Source organism: Mytilus edulis, chromosome 7 (assembly GCF_963676685.1).
Source record: "Mytilus edulis chromosome 7, xbMytEdul2.2, whole genome shotgun sequence".
NCBI lineage: Eukaryota > Metazoa > Mollusca > Bivalvia > Mytilida > Mytilidae > Mytilus > Mytilus edulis.
Genome location: NC_092350.1, coordinates 76,380,543 through 76,400,623, shown reverse-complemented (window position 1 = coordinate 76,400,623; position 20,081 = coordinate 76,380,543). Strand labels below are relative to the sequence as shown.

The 20,081-nt window shown below is 32.5% G+C and overlaps 1 protein-coding gene across 1 annotated transcript; it reads right to left on the bottom strand.

The window, feature by feature from the left end:
- Window positions 1–3,454: 3,454 nt before the first annotated feature.
- LOC139482220 (uncharacterized) lies at window positions 3,455–17,513 on the bottom strand. Its single transcript, XM_071265951.1, has 5 exons — window positions 17,352–17,513; window positions 12,942–13,063; window positions 5,912–6,001; window positions 4,190–4,393; window positions 3,455–3,686 (listed from the first exon to the last, which is right to left on the bottom strand). Exons 1-5 carry the CDS (start codon window positions 17,367–17,369, stop codon window positions 3,506–3,508), a joined length of 615 nt encoding a protein of 204 aa, XP_071122052.1. The 5' UTR covers window positions 17,370–17,513; the 3' UTR covers window positions 3,455–3,505.
- Window positions 17,514–20,081: the final 2,568 nt, after the last annotated feature.

Sequence of the window (20,081 nt, the reverse complement as noted above, 5' to 3'; positions counted from 1 at the left end):
ATAGCAATTTTTTTAATAAAAGGCGAAACAAACAATTTTAGATATCATTTAAAAGACACAAAATACTACTTTGGTTCTTGCATATAAATTGACATTAGTAAATATTTCATAATTGTAATATAACGTAAGTAATACCACGTTTTAGTGAAAATTATGGGTTATAAAGTCTGTTAATGGGTTGGACAATTGAAATTGTGTCAGTTAAGAGTTATTTAGCCACGAAAATAGTTTTGCTACCTTTATATTTTCCCATTGAAAAAGTTAAGAATGAGAGATTCTCGAGTAAAAAAAATGATAACACGGTGCAGCACTATCCTTCTAGTAAACGCATTTTTATTTTGACTTTCTTTGCATTTTATTGAAGAGTGTGTCACTTCAATATAGCGTGATCTGGGTTGGCCGCTGGAATATAAATGAATTTATTATTAACGATTTCAATCAGCCTTAATTTTTGTGTCTGCAAAAAGTAGCATGTTCTCAAATCCGACTGAACGTGTCTTTCTAATACAACACAGGGTACATATAACGTGTTATCGTTCTCATATGCACATTATATTTGTCACTGGACGTTTAACCCTAATTCGTCAGCATCATCCAATTGGTTCTTGTCTTCTATTACTTAATCATCTGTTGTTTATAAATCATTCTAAAAAAGTAAATGGAAAGGAGCGAATGCAGTTACATTTGGTTGTATTAAGTTTAAATTCATGTTATTCCGTGTAGTTCCTTTTCTACATATGTGCAGTGGAGAACTGCAGTTGTCCACATGTAAACTTCAAGCATTTGTTACCAATATGAGTACATCGCAATCCGTTACTGTTTCAACACCCAGGCACCCAGGGTGGTTTCATGTCTTTATTCTTGAACAATTATTGTTTTTTCTCTCTCTTTTTTAGCAATGCATCACTCTCTACTGTCCTTATCTTTTATTTATATTCTGTATCTCCATCCAGATACTCGTGTATACCATGAGGGTCCGGATTGGGGTGTTGATTATTTCTGTATTCTTTAAATTGTTATGTTACTTTTCTATACATTTTATTTATCTTACTCATTATTCTTTCTCTATTCTTTATATTTAGACATCCCAATATATTTTTACTTACTGATGTTTAGTTACATTACGACGTTAATCTCTGATTTATATACTGGTTACCAATGTAGATGACAAATTGGTGTCATTCATGACAATAAAACAGAATCCACAGAATATATGCGACCATTCTCGGATAAAATTAATTTTACTTTAATTTAACACTTTTTGAAACCACTTTTATCAATTTTCAATATCCATTGCCTAAATTGTTAATCGTTCATGTGTTTTGTTTCCGTATATTTTATATTCCAATGCTCATGTTTTGTTTCCGTATATATTTTATGTTCCATTGCTCAAGTGTTGTTTCCGTATATTTTAGCTGCTCGTCTTGAGCCTACCAAATTAACACACTATATAGTAATAAAATTATACTTTTATTGTCATTCATAACTCTTAACAGACCAATTAACAGACCGGGTTTTATACATCCGACCCATTAACAGACCAGGTTTTTAAAAAAGATTGATTTATGTCACCAAAATATGGATTTTCGTGTAGATTTTTCACACAATGATATCAATTTGGTTAACACACATAATGCCTGTCTTTTTTCGATGTTCAAAATATTACATGCAAGTAAATTCAACACAAGTGTCATTTTGTGTACAAATGAATCCAAAACATTGTATATGAACCGCGGAAAAACGGGAAAACTTCGTGTACATGTGTAAAAAAACCCAATTTGCAATACAAATTAGTTTTCTGTTTTATAAAAAAAAAAGAATATGTGGTACGATTGCCAATGAGACAACTCTCCTCAGGAGACCAAAATGAAATAAACATTAACAACTATAGGTCACCGTACGACTTTCAACAATGAGCAAAGCCCATACCGCATAGTCAGCTATAAAAGGCCCCGAAATGAAACTGTAAAACAATTCAAACGAGAAAACATTTATATACAAAAAATGAACGAAAAACAAGTATGTAACACAAAAAACAAACTACAACAACTAAATTACACGCTCCTGACTTGAGACAGGCACATACATACATACATAATGTGGCGGGGTTAAACATGTTAGCGAGATCCCAACCCTCCCCCTAACCTCGGACAGTCGTATTACAGTACAACATAAGAACGAACTGCTTCTAGGTCATCGTTCTCTATTCTTTATATTTGTTTGTCAATTATTCACTATTCTTTCTATTTTAGCACCCCCCTATTCTCTGTTTTCATTTTTTTTAATGTATATTTTTTCTATTTTTTCTATTTTTGGTCGATTCATCTGTGCATTTTGACCATCATTCCTTATTTATAAATCCCCTCCATACCCCTTTAAATGCATACTAGTAACACATTTGACTGAATATATGGAGATTTGACTAACTTTATTACCCGTTATTGGAAACATTTGTATTTTAAATCAACGACTGTTGGTGGGAAAACGATGCGACCAATCTAAGAAATTTTTAAAGTGTTCATAGCGGCTCGGTCTTTTTGTTATATTTTTATTCATTTTTTATTCAACACAGTATGGCAGCATAGTAAGTCATGGACTTAGGCAAAATTGATGCCAACTAAAAGAGTAAGCGAAAACATAATTGGACTTCACCATAATAAGTGAATGCAACAATGCAACAAGCTAAAAATTGTACAGTATGTCAGGATCTTCAATCGGTATCAGTATCAAGAATAACCGTGACACTCTTTGCACTTCCGAACAAACCCAGCAATAATTCGTTTGAGAGTCAGTAATAGAAACCAATTGCACTGCAACATTTCTGTCTTTCCATTTATACCAAAGAATGTCATCTTTTCCCAATGAAAGTCCCTATTTAGCACGTTCATTCAGTTGCCTTTTTATTTCAGAACATAATATTATGTTCTAGTAATTGAGTTGTTGATTTGTTCTAGTTTGCACCAATTTGTTACACATCGTTATTGCACAATATCAAAATGTCGAAATTCTTTTACACGCGATATAAGGATGAGAAAAATTGTAAAAACTGTTTACAGTCTGCGTGTTTCTGTTCGATAGTCCACACACTATATTAACAAATCGCGCAATCAATTAGATCATATATACATGCGCGTATGACAATATGTACAACAGCAGCAATAGCAGCAAAAGCAAATACGTTATTAGAGTCTCACCTCTTTACTACTTGGTAGAGTTTATTGTATTGTTTGTTTCGTGTTAATTGCTAAGTCTTCAGTTTTGTATGATGTGTTTTGTGAACTGTTTTTTTTTTTTGTTTGTTCGTTTGTCTTTTTGCGCCACTGTTTATTTTTAACTTATTAGTTTGAATGGGCCTTTCGTAACTTTCATCTCTCTTCAATGAAGAAAGTAGAAAACAGTTTTTTTGGTGACTGCTTAGTAGGGTAAAATTATATATAAAAGTTAAAACAAGTCGTTTGTAAGTTTAATTTTTTTTATATCATGATAATTGTTCTAAATTTATGTCTCAAACACATTGCCATGAATATTTCTTGCATCCACAACACCGCGGGAACCAAACCCTTTTGGTTTTTAAAACCCATTTATTATTTACATAACAGGCCAGCAGTAGTTCTATATAATAGTAACTGTCAGGTTGACAGACATACCACGTGTACAAATTTGGTGCTTTTACTCCATTACACAACCTAAAATAAAAGAAAGAAAATACATTATTTATATTTGTCCGGTGTCTCAAGAACATCAGATGTTACTGTGCTTAAAATATAGCAAATGAAAATTTAGATGGAAAGTTTTAAGCCTTCCTTTAACTATCATATAATCTTAGTTACAGAATAGATAATCATAATGGTCTTAAATTTGTATGAAATATTTGCCACCGGACTTAAACTAATATCAAATAGTCAGAATTGACAGTACTAAGTTTTCAAAATACTTTTATAAGAAAGAAAACAAATCTGGGTACGTGGTCGTCACTTAAATGTAGCAATCAAAAGACAAAACAAACAAAATATATCTCCGCTTCAACCGTTGATTTATCAATTATAGAAGTAACGAGATCAAAAAGTTTTTGAAAAGTAGTTGAAATTTTAAATATTTGCACGCGCGACTTTAAATCTTGTGCATACAACTTTTAAACAAAATACAAATTTCATATTTGAATAATGTTACCATAGTTACAGATGCTCACCTCTGGCTACACTTAACATGTGGACACACCCAATTCCTCCACTCACGGTACAGATAACATTTATCTACCCATTTTCCTTTAAACGTAGTAGAAGTAGGTTTAGAGTCGCATAATGAAGTAACAACCCATTGTCCTTTTTGTGGCTCTGTGTATGTATCTGGTTTGTAATCGTCATGTCTGGCAGTGGAGGAACGGAAATTGCTTCTACATAAAAAAAAAATGAATACAATTTAAAAAACAGAGCATGACATTAATCAGCTTGGAAGTATTCCAAAAATCGTGCATTGGGACTAGTGATATCTGAATATAAATCCTTTGGAGGACTACCATTTGATTCTTTCATAAAATTATACGACTCGATTGTTTGGAGTTCATTTGGCTACGAGCGGCAGTGTTGGGATATAGAGCATTTGTATGTATAAATTCGATACAAAATAAAGCAATTCGTTTTTATAGGGGAGTCGGACGGTATACACCTAACGTAGCAGTGAATGGAGATTCAGCCTGGAAACCACGTGTAAGGCAGCGGCGAGCCGTTATAAAACGTTATAAATCATTGGAATCATTTCAGGTATTTGAACACTGACCGACTAAATAAAAGATTTCATAACTGGACGGAAAATAGTTTTAGACGTTTGTAATCGTTATGTCTAACATTGGAGGAACGAAAATTGCTTCTACATAAAAATAAAACAACACATAGGCGTGTTATGATATTAATTACCTATATACTATATATGCTTTTGTAAGTCATTTGTTTTGTTAAAATATTCATTTATTCACTATTGATAACATTGGATTAAAAAATCAAATCTTAGACTAAGATTTGATTTTTTTAATCAAATGTTATCATAACCATTCTAAGAAACCATTATGCTTTAGAATTAAATTCATCTGTTTATTTTTAATAGTCTATCTTTATATTCAGCAATTTGCACTTTAAATTGCCAGATTTAGGTATCTTATATATGATAATCATTTTCTGTGCTTTATTTTGTAATTCATTTGATTGTATAGCTCAAATTTTGGGCACCATGATTGGTTAATAAAATTATCTATCCATCTATCTATCTATATGAGGAAGCCCCGAAAGGAGTCTCCCTTTGCGCTACCAACATGCCTAATTAGTATCAAAATATTACAGCCAATGTTAAGCTACTCCAAATGTGTGTTAGCGCCTCCAAAGTAAATCATTATTCACACAGACATTGGCTCGCTGTTTTGTTTATTTGCGCTCAATTTGGTTTATTAGTGTTGGAATTTGCCAGACTAAATTTCTAGTTTTATACTTGAGAAGTGAATTCTATAAAAATATGATCTTATTCAAAGTCATTGGTAGTTTTTCAGTGTTCTATCTGTATTCGTTGATTAAATACTATGAGTAGCGTAGTGAACCGAAAGCTAAAAGCAAAAGTTTTAACAGTTAACATTGCATAATTTATTACACGACAACTCATTACCAACATAAGCCAAAATAAATATTAAAAAAAGAAGAAAATACCAAAAACAATTCAATTATTCTAGTATAAGTATAATTAATGTCTACAATGATATGGTTTTCTCGTTGCTGAGGGCTGAACATGGAATTGTAATGTCGATCATACAACCCCTTATTCTAATAAGGTCAGTTTTAAAACAGTTAAAATCTGAACATTTTAGAAAATTCAAGAGAGTCACCTAAATTATCATATTTATACATGATTAAAAAAAAAGCATACTTACTTATAACAGTACTTTTTGAGACGATTCAACATTGCTCTTACATCGATACCCGATGATCTCCCTTGTCGTAACTGTTCTATCTGTTTTACACTTTAAAAAAAAAAAAAAACACAATAAAAATTTCCATACGATATTATTAAATTCACAATATCTATGTTTTTGGTTCATTGATAGAACGGCCTTTATCTGAAGCCTAAACTCGTCTTTTGACAGAAGTATCATGGATTGGATGTTCTGTATTATATATCTCAGAGGACCTTCAGTTTTAGATCATATTCATTTAACGAAAATGTCTCGCCGTGTAGACTAAATAAAAAGGTTTTCTTATGGAGGACAAGTGATGTTATAGTTAATTTGAAACTAGAACTATGAATTATGAAAAATTTACAGAAATTAATATGAAGTTGTTTTGTAATACTGATATTTATAGAAAAAAACACAATTTTGATTTAATTAATATTTATAAAAAAACACCAATTAAACAGATGGGGAATGACGATGGTTGTAGATAAAGAGATAAATGGTTCTCTGGCTTAATGTGAAATGAACAAAGTAAAACTACGAATATCTAATATATATATAAGTACGTCTGAGTCAGTGACAACTCTACAACAGATTAATCCATCGGATCACCAGCAATGATGGTGATACATGGCTGTGTACATTTTGTATATACAACTCGTCTATACATCAACCCAACAATGTTAGATCTGTAAATTTGCTTTCGCAAATTTTTTGTTCTTCCCTCGCCAAATTTATACAATAAAAAACTTATCTTGCTTCACATCTGGGTTATATTACTTATTATTACAGTCTTTGTTTTTATTTCTTTACCTTACTCATCTCTAAAATAAATCTGTTGAATATAACAATTTCAATTGCTTATTTTTTTTAGGGATGTATAAGTACCAAGCCACGTTCAACTAGCTTACTTTAGTCAAAATTTATTATTATATTTTAACGGCCGTTTGTTTTAAAAACATCGCGGACCCTAATGTAACTACACTACCGTTGTCAAATCTGAAATATTTACAAATTTAGACCGTTCAGTGCTGTTTATTTGGAATTCTTATTGACGCAATGTTTCTTGTAACATCAAAACTGTGTTACTTGTAACGATTCAGCGCCCACGTGGGAAAAATCGTTGACTATGTACACAATAAATAAATTATATAAACGCCTAAAAAAGTGTACACAACAACTCCAAATACAATATTTCGGATAACAGATATCTTTCATCGGTATATATGATTGTGATGTTGTGTATCAGTCTACTTAGACAGTTAGATTAAGCTGTTACAATCTTGAAATTTATACAATAAAAAAGTCAAACCGAACATCAGGTAAGACGCTTGCACAATTCTAAAAATTTGTTAAACACGACATAGGTTATATGACTAATTACATTAGAGCGTTCAAATATATGCTTTAAAGAAAAATAATAAGGTGCGATATGAACTAGCACAATTCTAAAGCTTTAACAGTGTCGACAATTATGATGTTACAAGAAAGATTGCTTCAATACGAATTCCAAATGAACAGCACTGAACGATCTAAATGTGTAAATATTTCAGATTTGACAACGGTAGTGTAGTTACATTAGAGTCTGATGTGTAAAACAAACGGCCGTTAAAATATAATAATAAATTTTGACTAAAGTAAACTAGTTGAACGTGGCTTGGTACTTATACATCCCTCGAAAAATTAAGCAATTTAAATTGTTATCTTCAACAGATTTATTTTAGAGATGAGTAAGGTAAAGAAATAGAAACAGAGACTGTAATAATAAGTAATATAACCCAGATGTGAAGCACTGCATGGTGTCGAACTACATCTTTTCATTTATCCCATTTGGTGCCAAAGTTGTTAATTTCCTTATCCAAAACCTTTCCCTAGCGAGTCTATCTTCCATAGACCAAGCAGAGTTGTGGTCAATGATTTTTATGGTCAGTCGATTGAGATCTGCCTTAGTGTGGCCAGGGGTTCTCAAATGTCGACTGAGAGGGAGGTCTGGCTTGCATTGGTAGTCGCTACGATGGCCGTTCATTCGTCTGTGAAACGGCTGTTCTGACTCGCCAACATACTGTTTACCACATTTACACTGTAAGAGATACACAGCATTTGAAGTCTTGCAATTAACATTGCAAAATATGGTGCATTCTGTACCAGTGGAGTGACTGTTAAAAGTCTGGGTATCCAGTATTTGTTTGCAAGTCAGACATCGTTTATTTCCGCAACCCTTGCAAGAGCCCCCAGATGAAGAGCCTGCTTGAGAGGATAAGTCAGCTCTCAACAGCAAGTCTTTAAGGCTTTTGGGCCTACTGAAAGCCAGTACAGGTGGCTCGGGAAAGATCTTGGATAGTTTAGGATGTTTTCGATCTCTTTCCAATTTTCGCGGATTAGGTGAGATAAGTTGTTAAATTTTGGATGGTAAGTCAACACAAAAGGCACCCTCTTGTTGACCTTTTTGTCTTTATATTGTATTTTGTCTTTATATTGTAAAAGCTCATCTCGGCTGATGTTGTTAGCACGAGAAAAACCTTTATCAATGTCTTTTCTTTTGTAGCCCCGGTGTTTAAGGTGACCGCGAAGTTCTTGTAGACGTTTTTTTGCAATATCGTTGGTGGAGCAAATCCTTTTTATTCGTATGGCCTGGCTGTAGGGAATACTCTTGGTGCAGTATTTAGGATACAACTCAAATGAGATAGATATTGATGTTTGTCTGTGGGCTTGCAATACAGATCTGTAAATATGTTTCCATCCCTCAATTGCGTTGTAGTGTCAAGAAATGTGATCTTAGAGTCAGATATTTCATATGTGAATTTGATTGAGGGATGGGCATCGTTGGCATGATGAATGAACAAATTTAGTTCTTGTTCAGTATTGTCCCACTTCATGTCAATATCGTCGATAAATCGGAACCAAGAGAGGGGTTGATGAAGAGATGAATTGAGAATTCTCTGTTCTAATTTCCCCATAAAAATATTGGCATAAGACGGGGCCATCTTTGTTCCCATTGCTGTTCCATTAACTTGGAGGAAGTGTTCACCATTGAATGTGAAGTTATTACATTTTAATACCAAAGTTAGAAGCTGGATGAGACATTCAGTTGGTGGATGTAAGGTATTACGAGAGTTCCAGACTTCCCTACAGGCTTCAATACCATCGTCATGGGGATGTTAGTATAGAGGGAGGTAACATCAAGCGAGACAAGGATCGTTTCATGTGGGAGAGGGTTCAGAGATTCAATTTTCTTAAGATAGTGTGTTGTGTCTTGTATATAGGATGGTAAATTTTCTACATGTGATCTCAGATGAAAGTCAATAATTTCTGATATTTTCTCTGTAGGTTGGCCATTGGCAGAAACAATTGGTCTACCTGCATTATTGACTTTATGTATTTTGGGCAGAAGATAGAAACGCCCGGGCTTTGATTTTCAGGTTTTAGATATTTAAATGTGTCTTCATCAATATGTCCCTGTTCACACATGTTTTTCAGGTTTGTGGTGATCTCTTTGTTGAACTGAGGGGTGGGGTCAGAGTCTAATTTCTTATAAAATCTCTCATCAGAGAGTTGACGTTCTGCCTCTTGAATGTAGTCACATTTGTCCATGACGACAACAGCGCTTCCTTTATCAGCTGGTTTTATTATAATGTCGTCTTTGTTCTTAAGTTTCCGCACAGCTTCATTTTCTTCAGACGATAAATTACTGAATGTTTGGGAAGTGGCAGTGGACAGATGTGTTACGTCGGATTTAATTTTGTCAATTATATATGCCAAAGTTGCACATTTACTGGGTTTAGGAATTCATGAACTTTTTTTCCTGAATCTGGGAATATCGACATCTTCTTGGTCGTCAGCTGAGTCGAGATCACTTGTGTCACTATCAGTGGTACTTTTTGAGGTGTTCTTAGAAAAATATTCATTGATTCTGAGGGATCTTGCTAGCTTGTTTAGGTCATCTTCCAAAAGAATAGAATCTATTTTGCCCGGCGTGGGACAAAAATTAAGACCTTTTGACAGTACCTTAGTCTCGGTCTCCGACAAAGCAACTGAAGACAAATTGACTACAGTGTTTGTAGAGTACATGCAACTTTGTTTTTTTTCTCCTGAATCGGCGATTCCGGGATTTTTTTTTTACCGGTAATGATGGTACGATTGAGAGTTAAGGTGGTCTGCCCTCTTACACCAGTGTCCAAAAGTACGCCGTCTCGTTTAAATTTATTTACTTGTTTTTTGTGTAATTTCCGAGATTCAATGCGTAGGATGTCATGGAGGCGCTCGTTGATGGTGAGCAATTCAGGACCGGAAAGTTCTTGGCATGATTTGTTGTAAAGGTGGTTATAAGTACGTTGTAAATTTAAATGTTTATGAGACGCTTCAGCGTTGAAATAGATCCACCAATTTCACGGAACTACTGTGGAGAATATTATTCCATCTATTCATAAATCTGATAGATTTTACACCGGTGGTAAGGGGTATAGCTTTCAAAATAAGCCCCATCGGAACAATACCCTGAGACAAATAAGTTTTTAAATTTGAAACATGATGTTCGGTTTTAACTATTTATATAAGTCTGAAAATTACACCAAACAGTGTTAGAGTTAGATTTTCTACTGACAATTTTTTGTTCGTCCCTCAGCGGGATATATATAAACAAGTCTAAATTGAAAACTACGTTCAAACCTATGATTGTGTTGGATAAAAACCGCAATTTTTATACGTGTGCATGTAAAACAAATTTCGTCGTAGAAGGGTCGAAATACATCACAACCACATTTTCCAAAAGACCAAAAAAGTGAAAAAGTATATTTAAACAAAACGCATTTGACTAACAGGTCGAACAACTGATGTTCTGTAATCTTGCTGACTGTCATTGGCAATCACCAAATAAAATTGATCACAAGATGTAACAAAATGGATCTTAATATAACTTTAATACTACACAAAAAACAATAAACTTGTGGCCAAGATGTTATGCCACAAACATAAGGTGTCGTTATTTTTTTAGTACACCAGCTCCGGATTTTGACAATAAATGTCTCTTCAGTGATGTTAGGGATCGAAACGGTATTTGGAAGGCCATATAATTTACCCTCCATTTAAGATAGACTCTTGAATTTTAAGAGTCAATATATGATGAACGGATCACATAAACCGGAGGGAAAATATGATACAAGCCCAAACGAAAAAATATAAACAAGTCTAAATTGAAAACTACGTTCAAACCTATGATTGCATTGGATAAAAACCGCAATTTTTATACGTGTGCATGTAAAACAAATTTCGTCGTAGAAGGGTCTAAATACAGCACAAACAACATTTTCCAAAAGACCAAAAAAGTGAAAAAGTATATTTAAACAAAACGCATTTGATTATAGAAAAAATATTAATGTATGAATTTGCCTGGTAAATATAAAAGTGTAAAATTTCAATGTGATGTTGCGCCTTTAGAATAGAAACTGCATGGTCATTTTGAAGGCATTGTGGTTGAAAATAGATTGCAGTTTCGTATACAATGCAATAAAATAATATAAAAGAAGACGAGAAACATGTTCTGCTAAACTGTCCAGTATATACAGATTTGCGTGCTATTTTAATCAGACAATCAGTGATTATAGATTAAAGTTGTATGATTGTGTCAATTGCCAATAGTGTTAATTTATAAACTAGAAATAGCGACAGGGTTATTCGAAAGATGTTGAAAATCTTTCTGAATTATTTTTTTTGCGGAAAATATAATGACATATGGAAACCCCAGATGCTAAAAGAGATTGACCAGACATTACAAAAGCACTTAGAAATCAGACAACATCGAAAATTTAAAATTTTGCTTCGCGGAATTGCAATTAGCACTTGAGAGTGATGTTTAAGGGGCATTAACTGTCACATTCATATTCACCGAATTGACTCAAATTTTGATATTTGATTTGAAACATACGTTTATCAAAGTTATATAAAGTCGATGATAAACAATTTACTATGCATGGTCTCAATAATATGTACATATGTTTATTGTTATTAAATGGTATATTTAGCTATCTCTTTGTTATATTTTTCATATTTGTATTTACTATCGTGTGTATTCTAGTTTAGACGTCATTTGATTAAACATTGGGATGATCTCCAAAGAGAAACATAGAAAGCCTATTAGTGCAATGGATATTTCTAGATCGGCACCGTAGTTAATCCTGTTGTGCATGCCTTTCTTTGAGCAGACAATGGGTTGCGGATCAAGGACTGGAACTTGGCAATACGTTAGTATTTACAAATATGGACCGGCAGTGGACAGAGTGTTTGTTATCTGTTTGGCAGTTAATGTATGATAAGACAGGATACATGTTAATCATCGTTTGTAAATGTATAAGAATGACTCTTGTTAATTGAATCAGTCAGTCAAATGGTTTACCCTTGTTTTCCTTTTACATTCGTTTTCTTTAATAACTGAAACCGCATAATTTATGCGTAACCGATCTCCAGCTAATTTGAAGGTCACATTAATACGGATTGAATGAGGTCGAATTATTCACTTGCCATTAAATTATTCTTCAGCGAAGTTGTTTAGCTTATTTTGACTTAATTGAACAGAATTGGCTTCAAAAAAGGAAATTGTTATTTCACTATTTCATTTTCATTAATGATTGAACAAAAAAAATCACATTATTTTTTATATATCGTAGTTAATGCCCCTTTAACAATTCCCGAACGATTAGCATACATTTTTAATAGTGGTAATACGCCAGTGAAATGTAAAATCTATTAATATAGTCTAATAGTATTTAAGGTACCAAATTTGAGGCAGCAGACGCTCAAAATATAATATCATAGGATTAAGGTACATATTTCTTTGCATGGACAATTTCGTATAGTATTACATTTATGATATTTTAGATGTTATGCTCTTCTTGTAATGATATCCTTTTGTAAATCTCTTCGGATATTTAATTTATTTTTGTAAATTTGATATTTTGATTTTTTGTGTTTATTATCTGTCATGTCTAAGTCGTAGTAATTTCATAACTTTTGATACCTTGCCCCCCGTACAGCTGCTCTGCTGTAGTCGAGTCCTTGCGACTGATAGTCTGGTTGTGTCAGACATTGATCCGATCCACAAGTTACATAAACCACTCCAAAAAAGAGCACACATAATACCTGCAGAAAATATAAGATAACTTCATAGATATATATGTAAACAAATAACAAAGACAGCAAGTATTGTTCCGTGTACTACAGCTATAGTATACAGCAGACATGAATTATACTTAATACATAATCGACTTATTTATTCTGAGCAAGTTCGACATACTGAATTTTAATTATCTGTGAAATGACATAGTTGGGTGGTGTAAGTGTTGTTCAGTGTTAAGTTTTCTTTGAAGAAGGCTGGTTGTTTTTATGCTTGTTTGTGTTTTTTCGTGATGTTGTTTTAAGTCTGTTTCCAACTTATGAATTTTGATGGACCCTTTATCTATATCTCCTGCCTTATGTGCATAGAGTTAAAGCACTGCTGACAATATCTGTCAGTTAGTAAAACTCTTTGCCGTCCGTCAAAAGGTTCTTTGTGATGCACTATTTGCATAAAATATGCATTTACGTCTAATTTGTTTACTAGCATCAATGTGCGTCGTGAACAATGGACACACTTTAACATTGCGGACTAGTGTAACAGTAAATTTAATCCGGTAGTAAAAACTGTCCGCCAGACTTTTTTCCCTAGGAAAACAAGTCCATGATCATTATTTTACTAGGAATGTAAGTCCCAGGACAATTATTCCTAGGAAAATAAGTCCATAGGTAGTAAAATATGTGTCACATATTTTCCTAGTAAAAGTTGTCCTAATATGTTATACTAGTATTTTTTTATTATATTATAACAATTATTGAAAATTAAAACAGAATCATATTTTTAGTTAAGATTTGAAAGTTTCATTATTTTTTTCCATTTAAAATAAAGAAAAATGACTTTGTAACCTAGGAATGTTAATGATATGGACACGATGTCCTAGGAAAATAAGTCTGGGGACATATTTTATTAAAATATAATACACACCTCTATAACTGAATATTGAAACATAACATTTATATTGATATTTTAAAATAAAGGGCATGGACGATTTTACCTATGAATGTTATTGACATGGACACGATTTCCTAAGAAAATAAGTCTGGGGACATATTCATATACAACTGTAAACTGAATATTGAAACATGAAATTTTTATTAATCTTTTGAAAAAAAGGTCTGACATTTTACCTAGGCAGTAGCAATATTATTGACATGGCCATGATTTCCTAGGAAAATTAGTCCGGGGACATTCATGTCAATGCCCGAGCTCTTGATCCAAAAAATATTTTAAATCATCAAAATTGCATTTCAATGTAAATAATTTGTTTCATAAAACGTTCCTTTTAAAATACACGACATGGACGATTTTACCTAGGAATATTAATGACATGGACAACATTTCTTAGGAAAATTAGTCTGGGAACATAAACTTTATTAAAAGAATTGATACACAACTCTATATAACAATATCAAAATATAACATTTTTTTACATTACAAAATAAAGGGCATGAACGATTTTACCTAGGAATATTAATGACATGGACATGATTCCCTAGGAAAATTAGTCTGAAGACATACATTTTATTAAAAATATAAATAAACAACTCTTATAAGTTTCCATTGTTTAAACTTAAATGATTTGATTCATTAATATTTTTCCTATAAAGAGGACATGGACGTTTTTACCTAGGAATATTAATGACATGGACTACAACTCCTAGGAAAATTAGTCTGGGGACATAGATTACTAACATCGGACTAAAAATACTAGTAAATTTTGTAACCATGGACTTTTTCTACTAGTTATATGTGTCCATCCAGATATATTTTACCAGGACAATTTTATCTCTTACTAGAACATAATTCATGTCACAATCTCTTTTTTGTTGATCTTGTTTTGCTGATAAAGTTGTTTGTTTACAGTTTCGACCGATTAGCTTTAGCTTTACACCCCTATCCTCCAAAGGGGTACTACACCGAGTGTCATTTAAGGGCAATGACTCCCCTACAATTCTACTAATGGGTTTGGCAATTTTTTTTTTTTTGCTATTTAATTGTCTTTCTATCTTTTAAAGTTTTCTAAATGATAAGCAAAAATGTCAAAAATAAGGTAAAATTATCATGAATAAGCAACACCTCTATTAAGGAGTCTACGGACGAATTTTTCAATTAAAGTTACTCTTAGTCAATTCTATGCAAAGAAGCCAAAATTGAAAAAGAGTTATAATTATTCATATAAAGGTACAATGTTTGCATAAAATGGAAAAATAGAAAATACAATTGCATTCTGAGGCTATCGGTCATTCAAGGAATGACTGTAATATTTTTTCTGTCTATGAAGAAATACAAAAAAAAATAAAATTGATGCACACTGAATAACGCGCGTAGCGGGTTATTTAACAATGTGCACAACATTTTTTATGTTATTTCGAATAGACAGAAAAAATATTACAGTCATTTCTTATAATTTAATTCTAAATTCCATTTTAAACCGTAGAAAACCATGAAAAAACGTTGATGATGTCACGGTCACATGACTAAATTATGTCTATGAGCTGATAACAAAATAACGTCAGCCAATCAGAAGACGCGTTACATCCAAAATTAAATTATTTAGAAAGAAACTCAATTCTCCAGGTTTTTACAGTCTAACTTTGTATCACCACCCCAGTAGCAAGTACTTCGGTACTGGCATGAAAATACGGATTTTTTAGTGTTATTAAAATTTACTGTTACAAAATGATAGAAATTATTATAAATTAAGGAATGTATCTCCCTCATGCAAAGCTCTGATTCCTTTCACGGATTTGGCTATACTTTTTGGACCTTTTGGATTATGGCTCTTCATCTTTTACATAAGCTTTGGATTTCAAATATTTTGGCCACGAGCATCACTGAAGAGACATGTATTGTCGAAATGCGCATCTGGTGCAAGAAAATTGGTACCGTTAATTTAATTACTACCACTGGGTCAATGCCTCTGCTGGTGGACTATTAGTCCCCGAGGGTATCACCACCCCAGTAGCCAGTACTTCGGGACTGGCATGAAAATACGGATTTTTTAGTGTTATTAAAATTTGCTGTTACAAAATGATAGAAATGATTATAAATTAAGGAATGTATCTCCCTCATGCAAAGCTCTGATTCCTTTCACGGATTTGGCTATACTTTTTGGACCTTTTGGATTATAGCTCTTCATCTTTTACATAAGCTTTGGATTTCAAATATTTTGGCCACGAGCATCACTGAAGAGACATGTATTGTCGAAATGCGCATCTGGTGCAAGAAAATTGGTACCGTTAATTTAATTTATAAAATTATATCGTGTTTTAAGATAAAACATCGGTCTAGCACCAGGTAGACAACAACATCGTATAATTATGAAGTTTATAGGTTTAATTAGTTATCAAAGGTACCAGGATTATAATTTAGTACGTCAGACGCGCGTTTCGTCTACATAAAGACTCATCAGTGACGCTCAAATCAAAATATTTATAAAGCCAAACAAGTACAAAGTTGAAGAGCATTGAGGATTCAAAATTCCAAAAAGTTGTGCCAAATACGGCTAAGGTAATCTATGCCTGGGATAAGAAATTCCTTAGTTTTTCAAAAAGTTCAAAGTTTTGTATACAGGAAATTTATAAAAATGACCACATTATTGATATTCATGTCAACACCGAAGTGTTGACTACCGGGCTGGTGATACCCTCAGGGACGAAACGTCAACCAGCAGTAACATCGACCCAGTGGTGTAAATAGTTATCAAAGGTACCAGGATTATAATTTAGTACGCCAGACGCGCGTTTCGTCTAAAAAGTTCAAAGTTTTGTATACTGGAAATTTATAAAAATTACCACATTATTGATATTCATGTCAACACCGATCGAAGTGTTGGCTACTGGGCTGGTGATACCTTTTAAGCCCCAGTCAAACTGTCACGTTTTACTACGTTTGAAAATGCTATTTTTCAACTACGTTTTGAATAAAAATGTCCCGTTATTTTGAAAGCTAGATTTTACTAGGTTTGTGCCACGTTCTTATCACGTTATCCTGCGTATTAGTACGTGAAGACCCACGTTTCCACTAAGTATTGATATGTTTTGCTACGTAGTAAGCACGTTTTGTTGCGTTCCGCTAAGCTTTAATACGTATTTACCAGGTTTAAATGAATAGGGGAGCGATACATGTAGTATTACACAGAAAACAGATTTCTTTAACATTTAAAAAAAAGCCAGCATAAGAAAGTGAATTATTTATGGACTTTAATTTTTATTAACATTACCCTTAAACAATTTGTGAAAATGGTATTTGAATATATTTCGCTTTTTTTTTAGTTGTATGTTAATCATTTAGGCTATTAATATAAATACATACCTGATACAGCAGCAACATTTTGAGAACAACTGAATTCGATTGCAGTAGCCGAATATAATATATATTTCTATACCTACTTAATATTACTTATATTTACAAATTCATATCGTTTTCATTTACTTCTTGCAGATGTTGCATTGCAGTCAATTACATGCAGAACATATCCTTAAATATTAGTTATATCATATTAAGCTACTTCAGTGCGGTGATTAAGCGAAAGCTTGTAGCTTTAAAAACTGTGTTACTAATGCAAACATGTTATCATCTAATACTAGTAGATGGTGCATGATAATTTAATCCAGTACCAAATTGAATTATATACATATTGTAATCCGTTTTAAAACTATATTCTCTTCCTCATATTTATAGGTCACTAACTTCAAGAAATTGATCAAAAACCAAATAGCAAAAATGAAATCGTTTCAGGAATATGACAGTTGTTGTCCATGTTTTGTCATTTGATTTTGCCATGTGATAAGGGACTTTCCGATTTGACTTTCCTCTGAGTTCAGTATTTTTGTGATTTTACTTTTCAGAAGAGTATTTTTCATGTAAATTGTATTTTAAAGGAAGGGTTTATTTTGACCTAAAATTCAAAGTACATCGGCTGAAAGATTTTCGACTTTTTTAAAAAAACTTCTTCAGTCGATTCAATTAGTTAATGTTAAAGATTTGAAGAGTCTAGTCATTAAAGACCCCCTAAATGCAAGCTTAAATATGAAAAATCTATCAAATATGCCACAATACATCACTTTTCAGATATGTTTTGTATAAAATGGAAGTGGCCGCATTTGTGTTCAGTCTCAATCTTTATATATGGTATGTATCATATATATTTAAGTTTTCAGACTGAAACAAGTGCAGCCACTTCCACTTTAGTCAAAAACTATCTAAAAATTAGGGATAATGCTAATATTTCGAAGATTTTATTAGTGATGCTAGTACCGGATGAATGTGCAGTGTTAAGTAAAAAACAACCCTCTTCATGTAACCAAAGTATTCTTCTTTTAAACGAATAGCTAAAACTTTACATTTTTCACAAATCCTTGAAATGCTATATTGTGGAGGTAAAAAGGGACGTTGGTGCTGTTTTTTTAATGACTGGATTGAACTCATCATATATACCAGGATGGATATTTAGTATTTGCGATAGACGCGCGTTTCATATGGTCTTATAGTAATCTTGACTACTTTAAAGAGCCATGAATGAAATATATAACATATCTGAAACTACATGTGCATCAACTAGATTTGGGGTAACTTTGATGAGATGACACAACAACGAAACAAGAAACTAAAAACAATGTCAACCTTTGCATGATTCGGTCTCCCAACAATAGACATGCATGTGGATATACAATAGGTCAAGATCTAAATTTTCTAGGATCTTAAAATGTACTTTAACAGCGACAACTAAAATGAAATCATTCGATAATCTTTTTTGTATAAAGCATTATATACAATAGTTATCAAAGGTACAAAGCAGCTTGTGTCAACCAAACTACTAATTACATAAAACCATATATACAACAAGTTTTAACAACGAGTTAATGAAGACTCCCTTGTTCTCAGTTCTATTGACCACTCACAAAATAACCTAGACCTTATATATGTTGAAAAAAATGTTGGATTCAATACATATTGTAGCTTTTTTGTAAATGATAATCAAAAAGTCTGTATTTTGAGAAATTATTGTTTCTTATATATTTATGTCGTTTGCAATAGAAGAAGAAGCATTGATTTTCATCATCTGTATCATTATAAGATCGATACTAAGATGGCCAAATATTCGGAGGAACTTTTGTTTCTAAGACAAAACAGTTTTAAGTGTAACAAAAATCATCTACCTATGAAGTTTGACTTTATTTTAGGAAATTCAATATGGGAATGTATGTATGGTATTTCTTAGACTTATTTCACTTCAATGTTCAATAACGAAAAAATGTTACATATCATGGTACTTAATTTAATTCTATATGTATATGATTTTCGTAATCCTCTTATTACATCATAACACAGAATAACTGAAATATTGATATTGTTAAAGTTATGTAAAGCAAACCAGCTTACACTTTCGACCTAATACAATTTCAACACTTTCAATTTATTCAGACTGATCCTTAGATTAATGATTCATTTTATTTATGTTTTATTATAACTGTTCGCCATTATCCTTGATAGAAATTTGCTGCGTTCCAATTTTTTTTTTATCATGGATTACCCTGGATAAAAAATTTGCAATGACGCTATTCTGACAAAAGTTTTATTGAAAGGGTAATGGCAAAATAAAAAAAATCGTCAAATCATATTTATATTTATAGATTACCGTTGAGATGACCAATGATAATATGTTTATCGCTATTTTACCTATGACGACGTTGTGAATTTCATGTCAATTTCATTAGCAACGCCACATGCCTCCTTAGTTTCTAGCGATAATTTTCAATCTTAAGCGAGTAGCATGATATGAAAAATTATCACAAAAAAGGATCATAGGAAAAATGCACAACATAGCGACAATACATTTTATTAATTGGAGATGTGGAGGGATATGTCAATTACACAGCTACTAAACGGAACAAATGACCTTAAGACATCTACGACATTGCCATAAAGCACTGCATGACGTTAGCGTTGATATGTTTTCGAGGAAAAATAATGATAAAACATGGTGTAGAAAACATTCAAACATCAAAATGATAGACTTATACCTCGAATTTGATACAAGAG